Source organism: Manis javanica, chromosome 18 (genome assembly GCF_040802235.1).
Source record: "Manis javanica isolate MJ-LG chromosome 18, MJ_LKY, whole genome shotgun sequence".
In the NCBI taxonomy this organism is placed as follows: Eukaryota; Metazoa; Chordata; class Mammalia; order Pholidota; family Manidae; genus Manis; species Manis javanica.
This window is the reverse complement of record NC_133173.1, coordinates 4,808,108-4,825,205: the sequence shown is the minus strand read 5'-3', so window position 1 is coordinate 4,825,205 and position 17,098 is coordinate 4,808,108. Positions and strand designations below refer to the sequence as shown.

General features: G+C 46.0%; 1 protein-coding gene and 1 non-coding gene across 3 annotated transcripts in view; one reads left to right on the top strand and one right to left on the bottom strand.

The window, feature by feature from the left end:
• ABHD2 (abhydrolase domain containing 2, acylglycerol lipase) overlaps window positions 1-17,098 on the top strand; it is a 95,134-nt gene that overhangs the window by 51,463 nt on the left and 26,573 nt on the right. For both annotated transcript variants that reach the window (XM_037000697.2, XM_037000698.2), the window contains exons 5-6: window positions 1,684-1,851; window positions 16,033-16,216. In XM_037000697.2, coding sequence (XP_036856592.2) covers window positions 1,684-1,851; window positions 16,033-16,216 — 352 coding nt within the window. The remainder of the gene's footprint in view (window positions 1-1,683; window positions 1,852-16,032; window positions 16,217-17,098) is intronic.
• Window positions 1,361-1,464, bottom strand: LOC118968771 (small nucleolar RNA U13). Its single transcript, XR_005056623.1, has one exon. It is a non-coding gene; the product is annotated as a small nucleolar RNA U13 (small nucleolar RNA).

Below are 17,098 nucleotides of genomic sequence, written 5' to 3'. Positions count from 1 at the left end.
TGCTTGTCTTACCAGGACTGAGGTGGGAAATTGAAAAGGGCAACACTTCTATTCTTTGTTGTCCCCATTCGTGTCTTTCTACCGCCCCTGTCCCCAGAGGATGGAGAAGGTGGTTCTAGGGAAGGCAGTTTGCATCCAAGAAATGCTCTGAGAAAAAAGCAGCCCCTTTTTTCCTTTTTTGACTTTTTCTGATTACAAAAGGAATAAATACTCATTTTAGAAAACTTAGGTAACAGAAACATTTAACATTGTTTTTCCAAAGTTTCAATGACTATACATTGCATTATAAATATTTTCTTATGTCCTTAAAACTAAAAGTCTTAAAAAACATAATTACAATGATGGTTTCATATTCTACAATGTGGTCATATCATAATTCAACCATTCTTCTGTTGTTGGGCGTTTAGCTTATTTACATTTCTTACTACATAATCCTACAATGAGCATCTTACTCATAAAATTTGAGGGAAGAATCCAAGAACTGGAGTTACCAGGTTGATCTTTATAAAATTTTTAAGTTTCTTTATGCATATTAAGAATTTTAAAATGCTTTTAATCTTAACTTTTGGAGGGAGAATTTATGACCAGATTTAATAACCTAACTACCACTTCACTCTTAAAGGGGAAAAAATGTGTATTCATATTTTCAAGTAGGTAATTCATGTTCATGTTAGACAATTCTAAAGGTGCTAAAGGATATATCGCCTAGTGAAAGGATAGGTCTCTCTTCCACCCCTAGCTCCCACCCGCAATGCCCCTCCCCAGGGTGCCCACTGCTAAGTTTCTTCCTTATGGTTCCAGAACTAGTAGATGCACTTATAAACACAGATGTCTTTTTTTCCTCTGCACAAATGGCAGTGTATCATAACCCTTTCCTGCACCTTGTTTTTTTTTCACTTAATATATATCTGAGAGCTTGCCATATCAGTGTATATAAAGATGTCCCATTACATAATATTTCAGACCTTGGAAGTGTGATCATTTATTTAATCAGACCCCTGTTTCTAGGCAGTTAGGTGGTGGTCAGTCTTTCGCCATTACCATCTATATTGTAGATGTATTATTTTGCAAATGGACACACATATCTGTGGAATAAATACCTGAATGTGAAATGGATGAGCCAAAGAGGCCAGTGCAGACACCACTTTTTATTTTTCCACTCACTCACACACAATTTCGTACAGAAATGAAGAGAAATGTTGGAAATTTGTATAGCAGTTTGACAGATTAATTTTATATCTATTGAATCTCCTAATTAAAAATTGAGATTTTTAATGCTTTTCATTTTTCTAGTACTTAAATTTTTTATTCTGTTTCCCAAAAGTATCCACCCATGATGGACTGGAAAATTTTTTTTTCAAGTCATACGAGTAATGTGCCAACATTGTGACAAGGTTTGAGGGAGGCACATGTCACACACAAGTGTGGACACCTAGTCATCATGCTTGTGAGCTGCAAAAGGATCCGGAAGTTTTTAGAACTGACTTTTCACCATGAATAGTTCGAGAAGCACTGATACAGACACCTCCAGCCAGAAGGGAAAAGGCTTTCTTTCCCAGAGAGCAGAATGAAAAGACGTATATTACACCCCCTCCTATTCCTTTCCTAGCCGGCAAAGTAATTGTGTCCGTTTGTCATGTCGCTGTTGACTGAACACTTCGGGATCTCTTTCTCCACCTGCAGACGACATCACCATGGTCATCTGCCCTGGGATTGCCAATCACAGCGAGAAGCAGTACATCCGCACCTTTGTCGACTACGCCCAGAAAAGTGGTTATCGGTGCGCCGTGCTGAACCACCTGGGCGCCTTGCCCAACATCGAACTGACCTCGCCGCGCATGTTCACCTACGGTAAGCATGGGGCACGGGCAAGCGCACCCCTCTGACTTCTGTTCTCCCTGCAAGTGTGATTCCTCTGCTTCTGCCCTACTTTTCTAAATTTAAAACTTATGTCGCTTCGCAAGAGATAGTTGGGCACAGTTGCCAACTTGTACTGGGCATTTATGACTCTGTGCTTCATGTCGACCTTCGCAGTGGGCACAGTAACTGCTCCCCTATCATCCCTCCTCCTGGAGGCAGAAACTGAAGCTCACAGGGGACCTAGCCTTGCACTGACCGTCCGTGCAGCCTTGTTTCACCTCAGTTCCAGATTCTTCAACTGGAAAATGGGGGTTCCCATGTTACGATTAAACATGGGTTACTAAGGACTTAGCAGGTAGTTGAGTGCCTTACGTATAGTAACCATTTATTAAGTGGCCAGTTTATTACTATTCAGATACTTGAATCTTAATGCTAGTGAGGGATTAGTAGCCATGCTGCCTGTGGCCCAGATAAATAAGATGTGTTCGCCAGGGGGAGCTGGGAATATCAGTAAATAATCACCATGCACTGTGATGAGAGAGGGTTTGGTGAGCGTGCAGCGGCAGTGTGGGGAAACTGGCTTGTCTCCAAAGGCAGGGAGTCGTGTTACAGAAGGAAGGATTCTCCTAGGAAAAGCGTCTGAACTGGGTCCCCAAGGTGAGGATGAATCGGAGCTCAGTAGAGGGGAGGGGCTTTGGAGCAGAGCGGCACACACAGCCGCCGTTTAAGAGCGTGGTGTCCCTGGGCTGGGGGCTGGACCTGCCCAAGGAGAATCCGTGGCGTGAAGGAAGTCCATCTGTTGGAGAGCTGAACCCCCAGATTAACGGTTCCCTTTTATTTGTTGTTACAGTTTGTTTCATCAGAATTTTTGAAGTCAATTCCTAAAGTTTCTTATACTTTAGTGGTTTTCCAGAAAATCAGTGACCTAGAGATGGGTGTCTTTTCTGGCTGTGCTTAGGTTTTATTTGTTTATCAGTTCATCTTAAAACTATTGAGCTGCATTTTGTAACCAATGGGTGATGAAGTCAAACAATTGTGACCTTAAAATTGTGTCAAAAATCCAAAAGCCAGATGCTGTGGAAATCTGAACAATAAAAGATCTTTGGTAGCTTTGAGAGAGCTAGAGAGAGAAAGCATTAGTCTTTCTTTAAGTGGTATTGATGTAACTTTAGTTTAAAATAACATGTTTTTAATTAATATTTCCCTGGACTAGTGAATAAAGAGCAATCCTTCAACAAAGGTAGCCTCATATGTTGCCCATATTTTGTTACTCTTGATTGGTAAACTGAGGCAACTCAGCTGTTAACATGCTAGTACTGAAAAACTCTCACCATAGGTAATCTTGTATTGAATTCTTAGGTGTGTAGCTGTCCATTTATGGGTTTTCTATGCTTTGGTACAAATATACTTGCCAACTCTTGTTTCTTTACCTACTATCATTTAAAATTTTTAATTATCGTCACTTTATGAGACGGCCTAAGAGCTGACTGCATTAACCCTGAGTCATTGCTGCTTCAGAGTGTGCTTGTCTTCCTGCCTGAATTTCTTTTCAGTTGAACTTCAGGATTATTTTGTCAAGCTCTGTGTTGAACTTCTGTTATCAGTCAAGATAGACTATATTATACTGTGGAAGCAAACAACCCCCAAGTCTCAATGGCTTAAAAACAAAGATTGGCTTCATACTATACATCCATCGTGGATTGGCTGGAGGGTTCTGTGTCCCCATGATTAGCTTCCTCACTCAGGGACTGGGGCTAATGAGGAACCACCAGCTGGGGCATTACCCACCTCACAGGGAGGTTGCCTGAGGAGACTGGTCCAAAAAAATAGTGCTAAGACTGATGTCAAAGAGCAACCGCCTATGCTTTCTTAGAAGAGTTCTATGGTTTCAGGTCTTACATTCAAGTCTTTAATCCATTCAAGTTTACTTTTGTGTATGATGTTAGACAGTACTCTGGTTTCATTCTTTTGCATGGAACTGTCCAGATTTCCTAGCACCATTTATTGAAGAGACTATCTTTCCCCATTGAATGTTCTTGCCTCCTTTATTGTAGATTAGTTGACTCTGGGCATGTGGGTTTATTTCTGGGCTCTCTGTTCTGTCCCACTGATATATGTATCTCTTTTCATGCCAGTGCCACACTGTTTTGATTACTCTGACTCTGTTGTATATTTTTCCTTTTAAATTGCTTTGCTCAATTCAGGGGCCAACTCAGATCCATGTACTGCGATTGACTGATAGGTTTCTTAAGCCTCTTTTAAATTCCCTTCCCTTCACTTTTAGTAGGCCCCAAACCGAGTCAACCTCCTCCATGTGGGGCAACTGGATGTGACATTAAGGGGGCTCTGGATCCCCAGGACATGCCAAAGAGCACATGCAAGCATCAGGGCCTGGCCTGTGGAGCCTGCTAATCTCAGGTCTGCCCAAATTCTGTCTGGAAGGCCCTTCTCAGGTGTTCACTTGGCTTCTCCTCACCATTCAGGTCTTGACCAAGGAGTCACCTTCCTTGACTCACCGCCTCCATAAGTCATTCTTTGTCTAATCCCCCTCTTTACATTCTTCAAGGCGTTTGTGATTTGGTGAAATGATGTATTTTGGTTACATGTTTATTACCTGTCTCTCCATCCCAAACATCCACTCCATGAGAGCTGATGGCCTTTGTGTTCCCTGCCAGCTCCTCAGTGCCCAGAATCCTGCCTGGCCCATAGAAAACACCTACTACCTCAGTGAGACCAAATGAGGACTGGGTGGGGGATATAAAAGGACAGCTGTGGGTCTAAGCCAGTAATTGGCAAAGTGGCCTGTCTCAGATTGATGTGCCATGTGGTTCCGCGAGCCTTCCTTTGTGCAAACCCACATCGCTCTTGAGCAGTGATGTGGCCTTTGGGACACTGTGATACCCTTTGGGCCTTTTGAAACTGATCTGGATCAGAGGACAATGGAAAAGGGTGTTAACATGAAACCCTACATTCTTCCTTTCCTGTTCTGCACCCTCCTCAGATGTCTCTTTCTGAGAAAGTTATGAAAGACCTTTGCCCGCTTATGACACTCGCTGTCATCCAAGTGAGAACCAGTCCTTTGTCACTGGACATCTTGGCTGATGTGACCAGGCATTGTTGAAAACAGATCTCGTGAGCAGAAGAATTTCCTAAATGGACAGTTATGCATTGTTGTGCCCTTGAAAGATACCTTCACTAGGGAAAACCCTGCATGACAGCAGTCACCATGGATCTCGTGCCAAGGGTGCCAGGCATATGCTGAGTGTTCACATGTAACATTCACTGGATTCTCACTTAAGCCTCAGAGGCAGCATTAGTGTCCTTGCCTAGCAGGTTTGGGAGGTTGAGAGTCTTGCGTGGGAGCACACGACTCCTAATTGGCAGAACCCGCATCAAAGCGCTGTGATTCTTAACCCCAGCTCAACACCACCTCTGTTGTAGTGTTTTTTTCCTACTCAGGATGCTGTTCATGAGGATATGGAGGAGCAGGCAAGGGGGACTGGAGTGTCCAAAAAAGCTTCTCCCTGCTTTGGTGGTAGTGGTCATTGCTGTTTATCTAAATAGCTGTCACTCACATAGCACTTGCTGTGTGCCAGGCGCTGTTCTGCGGGCTTTATAGGATGTATTAAATCGTCACCCCTTTCACAGGAGAGGAAACAGGCCCAGATCACCAAGCAGATGAGCGAGTGATCCAGGTTCCCAGCCCAGGCAGGGTAGTCCCGAGGCTATGCTTTCAACCGCAGGCTGCATGGCGTGTCCATGTGAGAGACTGCACTGGCTGGCACTTGGGTGTAAGGAAAGAGTTCCCAGTCAGATACATTTTAGGATTAAGGCAAAAGAGCGACCAGGATTCTCAGAGCCACAGAAATGGGCCTGGTGGGTTTGGCTGTGCTGTTTGGCTCATCCGGCATCCTGCAGACATTCATGGGGCCAGACCCTGTGATGGGAATACAGGCGGAGTGAGGTGCCTGCCCTTTTGACGCCCCCAGTCTAGTGAGGGGCAGCTCCCGGTGGCGGGGCAGGGGCGCCTCAGTCCCATCAGTGTGAGCTGAGTGGCTGGGTTTGTCTAAAACGAACATCTACCAACAGCAATATTTTCAAGGGTGGGGCCCGATTTTACTGTTTCATACTATTTTTTGTTAATCTCCTGCATCTAGTACATCACTCAGAGAGAGATGCTCAGGAAAAGCCTGCCTAAGGAAAGCACCCGTATGTAGAGTCCAGCAGATGGGAATTTGAATACCTAGTTCGCAAAGATTGTTGAGAACATTAGCATTAAGATAAAAGCGTGTAGCATGGACTCCAGCAAATGCCAGTAAATGGCAATGACTGTTTATTCGCCTTCCACTGTAACTTTGAGTTTTCTGTGAGCCAATTTTGAGGAAAAGGGTGAAAGTTTACTTGAACAGTTAAATGAGCAGCCTCTGCATCAGCTTCATACCACATGTGGACTTTTGCAAGGAGCAGTTTGTGAAGCTGTCCTGGTTGTGCATAAGCTTCCTTCTGTTTCGTGCTGGGTCTGAGTTATGACTGTCTACACAGAGGGCCATGCCCCAGTGGTTACCTGAAGGATGTAGTGCTTGCTTCCCCCTACTCCACCTTCAGTTCTGGCTCCTTGACAGATCTGCTGGGCCCGGGGGCGGGGTCACACACCTCCAGCTCAGAGCTACGGACTTCTGCATTCAGAGTCAGCCCTTAATGATCAGTATGGGCAAGTTGTTTTTATTGCAGTACCTGCTCTGTTAGCTATATTTTAACTTTCAAAAAATTATTTTCATTGTCAAAAAAATATCTTCACCCCTTGCTGCAGTATATAGTTCATGTATTTTTTTCAACTGGAAGACTTTAAACTTTTCTCTTCTGATGAATTAAATCAGATGACCTTAGTGGACCTGAGCATAAAAAAATATGGACTTGCTAGGATGATTTGTAGAACCTGCAAGGGTGAAATCTATCACTCTTTCAAATTTCTTATTGAAATACGGTATTGTACTGGATCAGACAGGCTACACAGCGCTATCGTGTGGATGAGATCAGTGAATATCACTTGAAAATGAAGGAAGACGTAGAAGTCGCAAAGACTTTCTTTCAAAGTGTATTTGTTATAAAGAGCCTAATCTTTAATTGGAACACTACAGCAGTGGGCATGTTGGCTTACTGTCTATTGACTGGGTTGATTTTCTAACCCAGACAATGTTTGGAATGAAAATATTTTTGTCAGTGATGATGCAAGAGACCGGTAAATCTAGGCAGCATTCCACTCCTTCTTTCTGTCCGTGGCTAAATGCCTTATTCCAAAAGTCCGGTGTTCATGTTCAGAGCAACAAAGAGCTGGATCAAGTCTACCAGCCAAGGAAATGAATTGAAAACCAGAATTACCCAGTTGTGGGTATTTGCTTCTAAGACTGCTCTTGAAGTTTTTTGACCAGAAAGCTGAGCCAAGTGACCAAGCGTCCTTGAGTTTGGTCTTGATTAGAAAAGAGAACAATATAGGATGTTTAAAGAGTCTCTTCCATATCAGGTGAAAGGAATAAAAAGAACAACCTGGGTTTGGTCCTTATAAGGTGCCTGAGTCCCTTAGGATCCTGAGCCTCCTAAGAACTAAGCACCCATCCCTGAGCAAACACCAAGCTGGGACATTTTGGCACCAAATATATGGTCTCAAAAGACTTAAACTACCTTTTCCTGTGAGTTTCATACACAGTGAAGTGGGCGCTCCCCTTGTTTCTTAACCGTCGAGTCTCTCAGCAGACAGCAAACCAAGAGGAGCCCGAATCGCAGCGCTGTCCTCTGTTGCTTGGAGGAGGGGGAGGAGCTCTTTCATGTCCAGCTGAGTTTAATACTGACATTTCTGGCTTTTAAAACTATCTTTTGGAACCTCGAGGTAAAGCCAGAAAACTTTGCCTTGCAAGAGAGCAGCATTTCAGTCCCAGAAGGGAGGGAAGTCCTGTACCCAGGAGGCCACGTAATTGAGTGTCCCAACTGGGTCCCTTCTGAGAGTGAAAGAGGGCCTCACTGATGCCCGGATCGGAGCCACGGGCAAGCTCTGGGACTCTGTCAGGCAAGCTGGGAGGCAGGGTCACCCTCCCACAGGGTGCTGTAGAGATCACCCGGGATCCTAAGCACCTTGCCACAGACACTTGCAAATACTGGTTTTTAAGGAGCTATTTTGTTTTCACTCCTCAATCCTTCTGAAGATGTTTGATCAACTCATGAACATGGTTGTTTCCATCAGCTTCTGCTCTCCACCATTTTAACTGATGCAGACTAGTTGTGAAGTGTACTCGTGATCCAAGGTCGACAACCACGAATTGTGTTGTGTGTGCAACAGTGGTGCGTCACAGTGGCAGAAGGACGCACGGGAAGGGAGGAGGAGGAGGAAGAGAGAGGACGCGAAAGTGAAGGTGGTGAATTTGCAGAAGCTCAAGCTCCTTAGTGCAGCACCTCGCCAGGCTGCTCGCTGAGAGGCAGGAGCAGTCGAGAGGGTGCCCTGCCGGAGCTGAGGGTGGCGATGGGGGCAGAACTGCAGGGGAGCGTGGCAGGTTCTGTGCCCTTGGGGTGAGATCGGGACACTTAACCTTCAGCCAGAAGAGGGCAGGGCTGGGTGTTCTGCAATCTGCGGAACCAAGGCTGCAAGCACTCGCTCGTGAAGATCTTCAGAGCCGAGGACAAGGTCAATTCATATGCTGGGCCAAGAGGGCCCTCATTTTATTTCTACAGCTATTTTCCTCTGAGTGACTCAGCTGTGCAGGAGCTTCCCCACAGCTCTGAGCAGTGACTCACATACCTTCACTGACTGCCCACCAGCAGCCCCTGGTGTTTAGCCTGGCCAGGTCATTCTCTTGGGCTCACTTAGTGGGCAAGGTATTTCGGTGCTTCTGTATGGTCCCCTGCACAGCCACGCTGACTGGCATCCCATGCGTTCATGCCACGTGATTCTCACCCAGCCAGCATCTCTGGCACAGCCACCAACCAAGTGCCAGGCCCAGGCCTGGTGTGGAGGACATGGAGATGACGCAAAGTCTCCATCCGCAAGGAACACCCAGTCTCCGGGTGCCTCCCTGTATTTGAGCTTACACAGTCACCTCAGCGCCATTTGGGGGAAGTGGCTTTTGAAATAGTAGCTTTCAGGCAGCCCTAACCTGTTTGTTTAGGGGTTTGAGATTGGGGAAGGGCTTTCCTGTTGTCACCACGTTGCCTTTCCAAGGAGTACTCACCTCTCTAAGGCGAAGTTAGTGACTCATATTTCATCTTGTCTTCAAAAAGCTGCAGCAAGCTTAGGTACCTAAATCTTGTTACTGGTGCTAATCCCAAAAGGATTAAATACATAGAGCCTCGTTAAAATCCTCCGAGTATTGAAAAACAGATCACTAGCTCTTAGTAAAACAGTCCAAGGAGGGACTCCCAGACACAGGTTATCTGGTGACTGCCATCAGTTGGAGATGCCGGGAGGACCCGGCACCCGACCCTGGGGTGAGCAGCCCCCGGTGTCCTGGCCTCGGCCCCGCCTGGGATAGATGGCAGCTCTGCACAAAACACTCAACAGTCTGCCCAGCGTTAGGCAGGTCTGGCCCCTTATCCAGAACAGACGTATTTGGATTTAATTAAATCAAGGCTCCCCAAGTGCCTACCCAATTAGCTGTAATTGCTCCTCAGTAGCAGAACAAATCTGAGTTTGGTAATTGCCCCAGTGACATCTGAACATCTGCTCTAGGTCTCAAGTAATTAGCTTCAAACCTGAGTAAGGATAGACAGGTCTAAAGGAAGCTAGTGGTGAGGAGGCAAGACTTATCATAATTAAAAAATGAATCCCTGCAGTCCTGTGACTTGCGTAGATTTGTGACACAAGGCAAAGGAGTTGGGCTTTAGGAGTTCCAAGGCCCCTCGCTCCCATTCACTCCCTGTGGGAGGTTGGGAAGGTCACTTCATCCCTTTATATTGGCTTCCTCATCTGTGCTGAGGTCGTTTGTCCACTCATTTAGGTCATACTGACGAGTGCCCACCAAGTGCCTGGCCCCTCCAGTACAGTGGAGAACAAGACCAAGACTAACTTTGCCTTATGGCGTTCATAACTGAATAGAGATTCATTTATGTTAGAGCAAAACATAAAAATATGAATAGTTAGCTATGGGGTGAACGCAGAACCCCCCGGAAATGGCAAAGAAGTAAAGATTTTAGTAACAGCTTAATAAAAGTCCCTGAGTACCATTTCTTAGGCTCCAGCGTGAGGGGCATGTTCGGTGTAGTTAGCGTGGTTGAAACTGGTCCAAGGGTATGCAGACATCTTTTTAAATTCTTTATTTTCACAGATTTTTTTAACTGGCTGGATTTTTCCTGAAAAAGTAAGAATATTCAAATCATGCAAAAATCTATATACAATGAGTCAAACTATATGTCCCTCCAAACCTAGACCCTCAAGTCTCTTCCCCAGAAAAGTCAATATAGGCATACCTTATTTTAAATACCTTTCAGAATATTACCGCTGTTCACTGACAATAGACCCGGTCACCCCAGAGGTCGGGTGGAGAGGTACAATGGGATTAATGTTGTTTTCATGCCTGCTAACACAATATCCATTCTGCAGCCACGGCTCAAGGAGTAATTTCACCTTTCAAGTCTAACTATTTTAGAAATGCATTTGATAAGACCATAGATAATGATTCCTCTGATGGATCCGGGTAAAGTCAATGGAAGGCCTTCTGGAAAGATTCACCATTCTAGATGCCATTAAGAACATTCCTGATTAATGGGAAGAGGTCACAATATCAACATTCCTAGAAGTTTGGAGGAAGTCGATTCCAGCCTCCCGGATGACTTGGAGGGTTTCAGAGCTTCAGGGGACGACGTCACTGCAGATGGGGGGGAAACAGCAAGAGAACCAGAATTAGGAGTGGAGCCTGCAGGTGGGCCTGACTTGCCACGTCTCATGATAAACTAGAGCAGATGAGGAGCTGCTCCTTATGGAGAAGCAGAGAAAGTACTTCTTTGAGATGGAATCTGCTCCTGGTGAGGACGCTGTGAAGACTGTTGAAATGACGGCAAAGGATTTAGAATGCGACATAAACTTAGTTGGTTTATCCGGTTGAGAAGACTGACTGCAATTTTGAAAGATGTTCTTCCGTGAGTAAAATGCCATCAAACAGCATTGCATGCTACAGAGAAATCATCCGTGAAAGGAAGAGTCAGTCTGAGTAGCAAACTTCATCGTTGTCTTATTTTTTTTGATTGCCACAGCCACCCCAGCCTTCAGCGGCGACCCCCCGATCAGTCAACAGCCGTTGGCATCAAAGTAATACCCTCCACCAGCAGAAAGGTTAGAACTTGGAGAAAGGTCAGATGACGGTTAGCATTTTTTAGTAATAAATCATTTTTTGATTGAGATGTGTGCACCATTTTTAAGACATAATGCTGTTGCACACTTAATAGTCTACAGTGTAATGTAAACATAACTTTTATATGTATTGGGAAACCAAAAAAATTCACTGGACTCACTTTATTGTGGTATTTGCTTTATTGCGGTGGTCTGGAACCAAACCTGCACACAAAATACCTCCAGTTCTCCAGATAATCTCCTGTATCTGCTATAATTTTTCAGCAGATATTCAATCAGGTATGTGTGTACCATAATCCCTATAAAATCAAGCACACTTGTGAGGTGGGACTATTGCCACACACACACACTTATCTGGGTTCCTCAGTAAGATGGCTCAGAGTCACTCTGCATCAGCAGGTCAGACTGGACATCATTCCTTTTCACAGCAATTTAATTAGTCCCCTATTGATGGAAACTTAAATTGCATCCAATTCTTTCCCCTATTGATGGAAACTTAGATTGTGTCCAGTGCTTTTCCCCTAATGATGGAAACTTACATCGTGTCCAGTCCTTCTCTGCTGTAAGCACTGCAGTGAACATTCTTGCAAATACGTCTTTGCACACATTTGCAATATAAAGTTCCCAGAAGTAGAATTGCTAGACCAAAGATTTGCAATTTTAAAAACGCTATTAGATGTGACACTGCCTCTGAGGGCTACACCAGTACACACTCTCTCATCAGTGGACAGGCCAGTGGGCCTGTTACCCACACCCTCCCCAGTCCTGAGGATTGGCAAACCTGTTGGCCTGTCTAATATAAACAGTGGAAAATTATTTCTAATTGTCTTTCTAGTTGGCATTTATTTAACTCTGAGTGATGTGAAGTATCCTTTTGAACTGCCCTTTTCAAAGACAAAAGAAATAGAAACTTGAAGATTTCACCCACCTCCCCTGTCAGCTGAGACAGTGGTTCCCAAAGTGTGGTCCCTGGACCACATCAGCACCACCTGAGAATATGTTAGAAATGCAAGTTCTCAGCCCACCCAGACCTCCTGAATCAGAACCTCTGGAAATGGGGCCCAGCAATCTGTTTTAATGAGCTGTCTGTTCAGTCCCCACGCCTTGAGTTTCTGATTAGTAGGTGACGTGAGGCACACAAGAAGGTGCATTTTGTACAAATCCCAGGCAGCGCTGATGCTGCTGGCCCAGGGACCACACTTTGAGAACCACTGAGCTAGCACATCAGTCTTACAGTAATATTTAACCTTGATGCACCTTTCTGACTCCCTCTTTGCAAGAAAGATAACAGAAAACAATGATATGTGTTTAGGACTTAAGGATTGCTTCTGTTAGCTGTTTGATGGACCTGGAGGAGATGCCTGGTCATGTTAAAGAGGAAACCTGGCTTTGAGGAATGTTTGGAAAGCTGCTGCCAGGCCAACAGCCTGCTTCAGAAGCTTCCAAAAGGCAGAGCAGCGCCCCCATGTGTGACGGTTGCTTACTGCAAGTGCGAAGGGAAGGAAGTCTGAAAAGGGATGCGTAACACAGTGGGGGTGTAACCGCCAGAACGCCTTCTCATGTTGGTCTGAGCCGGTGGGATCCTTGTTCCGTAGACCAGGGGTTCTCAACCCCAGCCACCCTTTGGAATCACCTGGGGATCTTGTAAAAGACACCCATGCCGGACCCTCCCCCCGAAAATTCTGATGTAGTCAGTCTGGGGAAGGCCCAGGCGTCAGCATCATTCCTGAGATACCCAGATGATTCTGATATACAGTCAGATGAGAGAGCACTGCTTTGGGGAAAAATCGAGAAATCTAGACTGGCCTTTTCAATCTAGATTTAAACTTCCTTATTTAAATTTTTTAAATTGTGGTAAAATGCACATAACAAAATTTACCACCTTCAGCATTTTTAAGTGCCGAGTTCAGTACTGTTAAGTACATTCATTGTTGTGCAACCAATCTCCCGAATACTTTTCCTCTTGCAAAGCCATATGTACCCCTTAAACTCTATGCTCTGTGCCCATTAAGCACTAACTCTCCGTTCCCCCAGCCCGTGCCAACCACTATTCTATGTTCTGTCTCTGTGAATTTGATTACTCTAGGGACCTTATATAGGTGGAACCATACAGTATTTGTCTTTTTGTGACTGGCTTATTCCACTCAGCGTGACGTCCTCAGGGTCTGTCCACATTGCAGCATGTGTCAGACGTTCCTTCCTTTTTACGGCTGAATGATGTTCCCTTCTATACAGGTCCACCCCTGGTTTGTCCCTTCATCTCTAGATGGACACTTGGATTGCTTCCATCTTTTGGCTATTGTGAATAAAGCCACTATGAACCTGGGTGGACTTAAATGATATTCTTTAAAGAAAAGAGAATTAACAGTTAAAATAATAGTTAAACTGAATGCTTTCTGTGGTCCATGCCCTGGTCTAAGCCCTCTACTGAAGTCACCTTCCTTAGACCTCCAAACAGCTCTGTGAGGTATTCATAGAGCTGTTATTACCCCATTTTACAGATGAGGAAACAGACCCTGAACAGTTGGGTAACTTGCCCGAGGTCACAGCATTTTGCAGAGCTCCCTCAATATAAATATCACCTGGAGTATTTGTTGAAAGCACCCATTCCCGGGGCCCCTTCTGTTCCTATAGACTCTGAGCCTCAACAGGGAGCCCGGAAGGTAGATTTTTCCTGTATGCCAAGGTTTGTGTGTCATAGAGGGAAGCTGGGAGCATGGGGGGGCCACTCGGCGGTAGGCCCAGCAGTCTGAACACAGAGCCCCTTCTCCAGCAATGAGGCCAACTGCCTCATTGAGGTTGAGTTTTTAAGGCCCCTTATGCTCTGAGAGAGGTGAACAAACACCTCTGACAGATTCCTAACCTTTGTATTTGTTGTGTGGCCAAGCAGCTCTTAAGTGTTTGAAGACTCCCAACCCTTTTTATGTCACAGTACCTTATTTTAAACTTGGAATTCCCTAGAAGTACAAGATTCCTTCCATTGCTACCTTTTGAAAAAGAGAAACTTGGATGCCTGGCCTGGGTGGGGACACAAGTCTGGTATTTCAGATTCCAAATTTCAGAGTCAAGGGTCCCGCGGGACCAGCTTGTTGTCCTTCAGGGGCCTGTCCCCAGGACCCGTTGAGAGACCGTCAGAGTCCACTCAAATCACCCGCCTTATTGAAGCACACGGCCACAGCCTCTCCGGGTACCCGAGGGAGAGAAACAGATTCTATCCCTTGCATCTCACTGGAGACGGCCATGCTTCCTCCACAGAATCACGCCTGGACCTTTCTGTGTTAGGAGCTCGCACCCTAGTTTTTACGTAGTTTTTCTTGGTCTTAGGAGGTCCCAACATGCAGACTGGAGTCTTTCATTGAGGTATAGGGGATATTGTCTGGGAAGAGACACGGCGGCCCCCGTGCTGTCAGGAATGTTCTACATCTTGATCTGGGCAGTGGTTATGTGGGTGTAAACATGTATAAATTCATTCATTGCATACTTTCTTTCTTGAGTGTATGTTATACCTCATTAAAAATAAAAGTAAAAAAGAATAGGGCAACTTTATGTGTATTGTTACATAGTGGTTTCCAAGACATATTGTTAAGACAAGGTAAATGAGAGGAAACAATATATATGCTATATTGCTATTTTATAAAGGAATATAGGGAATTACCTTTACCACATCTTTTATGTCACTTGAATTTTGTGCCATGTGCATGAATTACCTTTACAAAAATCTGCTCCTCTGGAGGTGAAGCCCAGGAGCCATTTCTAACAACTTCTCCAGGGGATTCTGTGCACCGTGCACTTTGAGAATCCCTCCATAGCGTTGTGCTGGCCTTTTTTGCTGCATCCCACTGTAAGAGGAAGATAGATACAAGGGGTGCTTGCTCCAGACTCAAAGGTAGTGTCCCTCATGGTTGCTGACTGTAGGATAAATGTGCTGTTCAAGTGGGGGTGTCAAAACCTTTGAGCCAGTGTCAAGGTCAGCAGCTTAAGTGTCCGTGCAAATCCACACTGTCCCCATGCTGGTCGGTCTCGTCCACGCTTCTTACCATCGTCCCTAACTTTCCATTTTCAGGTTTTATTTTCACACAGCTCCCTGGGGTTGGGCTTAGAAGGATGTGCTCCATCCCTTCACCGCGACATAACATGGCCACTAACCTCCTCCTTTAGCGAAGCTGCTGGGGTAGAACATGGCTTCAGCGGCTTCCCAGGGGGACATCTGCTGACATCACCCCTCCTGGGCAAACTAGGCCCAAACACACTCCTGTGTGTTTCTGAATGGATCTGCCTCTGTTGGCACCCTGTCCTTCTGTCACCAAGAACACTTTATACTAATCCTGTAGAGCATCCAGGCGTCCCTCTGGACTGAAGTTTGTCTCTCCTCCCTTCCCCCAAGCTGACAGGAAGAACCTGCAAATAACATCCACTCGGTCCTTTTCTTGCCGCCATGAGTCATTGCACACAGGGGAATAGCCTCCTGTTGTGCAGCCTAAGAAGCTAATCCCACAGGGTTTTGCTCTTGCTTGTGTTTACATCTCCGTATGAGCAAATGTGCTCACGCACTCCACTCCCGGGATACCTGTTTTGATTTCCATGAGCTTCTCGATGGGTTTAAACTCACCTTTAAAGGAACATTGTACATCCGCTGGGTCACAGTGCCTCCCCTCACAGACACTGCTGATGCCATGTTTCCTCTTACACCGAGGGGCACCTGGAAACTTCTCTGTCTGTCGGTATGTATGTATGTCTCTCTGTCTAAGTATGTCGGCACCCATTTAGTAACCCTCCAGCTTGCTTTTCTTCCAATCTTTGTTACACCTGAAATGACTGAGTAGCCTTCCCTCTGCCCGCAGGCTGCACCTGGGAATTCGGAGCCATGGTGAACTACATCAGGAAGACGTATCCGCTGACCCAGCTGGTCGTCGTGGGCTTCAGCCTGGGTGGTAACATCGTGTGTAAATACTTGGGGGAGACTCAAGCCAACCAAGAACAGGTGCTGTGCTGCGTCAGCGTGTGCCAGGGGTACAGCGCGCTGAGGTGAGCGGCCCCGCTGTGTCCCCGTCTTGCCTATTCCACCTGGTCCTGCGGTTAGCACGAGGTCGTGATGCCCCACTGCAGGGGATGCTGGTCCACAAAGACCGCGGCGGTGCTGTGGCAGGCGGAGCCGAAGTTCCTGGCTCTTGGATTCACCTTGTTTTGCTTCCACATCGTGTACTAGAGTTGTCCTGTCAGACCCCGAAAGCCTGGGACACGCAGCTGTATTTGGGGATCAGTAACCGAATAAGCCAAAGTTCCCTTTAATAGCCGCCATTGCCCTATGGAGTCTCGGGGCCGTGGCTTAATCTGTCCAGGCTCCAGCTGTTTTGTAGATCGTGGCTTCATGAAAGAACACAGAAGACCGGCTAGCCAGAATCTGAGAGCTTCCTCCTAATGCAGAAGAGCTGAGTCTAGATGGCCTCTGGAAGAGATGTGTACAAGTAATTTCCTCTGTGTCCTCACCTTCAAATCTTCACCTCCCTTACGCATCCCAGACATCCCCGCAAAGGAGATGACCTACTGGGGACAGGGTTACCTCGCCCCCTAATCCGCTGGCAGCAGAACCCCATTGACAGCAAGTCACTTCAGGGCGTTCGTATCCCTCTTTCAGTGGTTCAGGCACATCATGAACGGAAGCTGGTTTATGAGCAGCTGGACTTCGCCAACTACAGCAAGCAGGTGCTGGCTTCTGAGCCTTGCCCTGGCTCTGGCTGGAGGTGGGATGCTCTGCTGGGATGTAGAAATGATTTCCTCTGTGTCCTCACCTTCAAATCTTCATCTCTCTTAGGCATCCCAGACAGCCCCGCAAAGGAGATGACCTACTGGGGACAGGGTTACCTGGCCCCTGAGTCCCCATTATTTTCCTAGTCTTAATGCCAAACA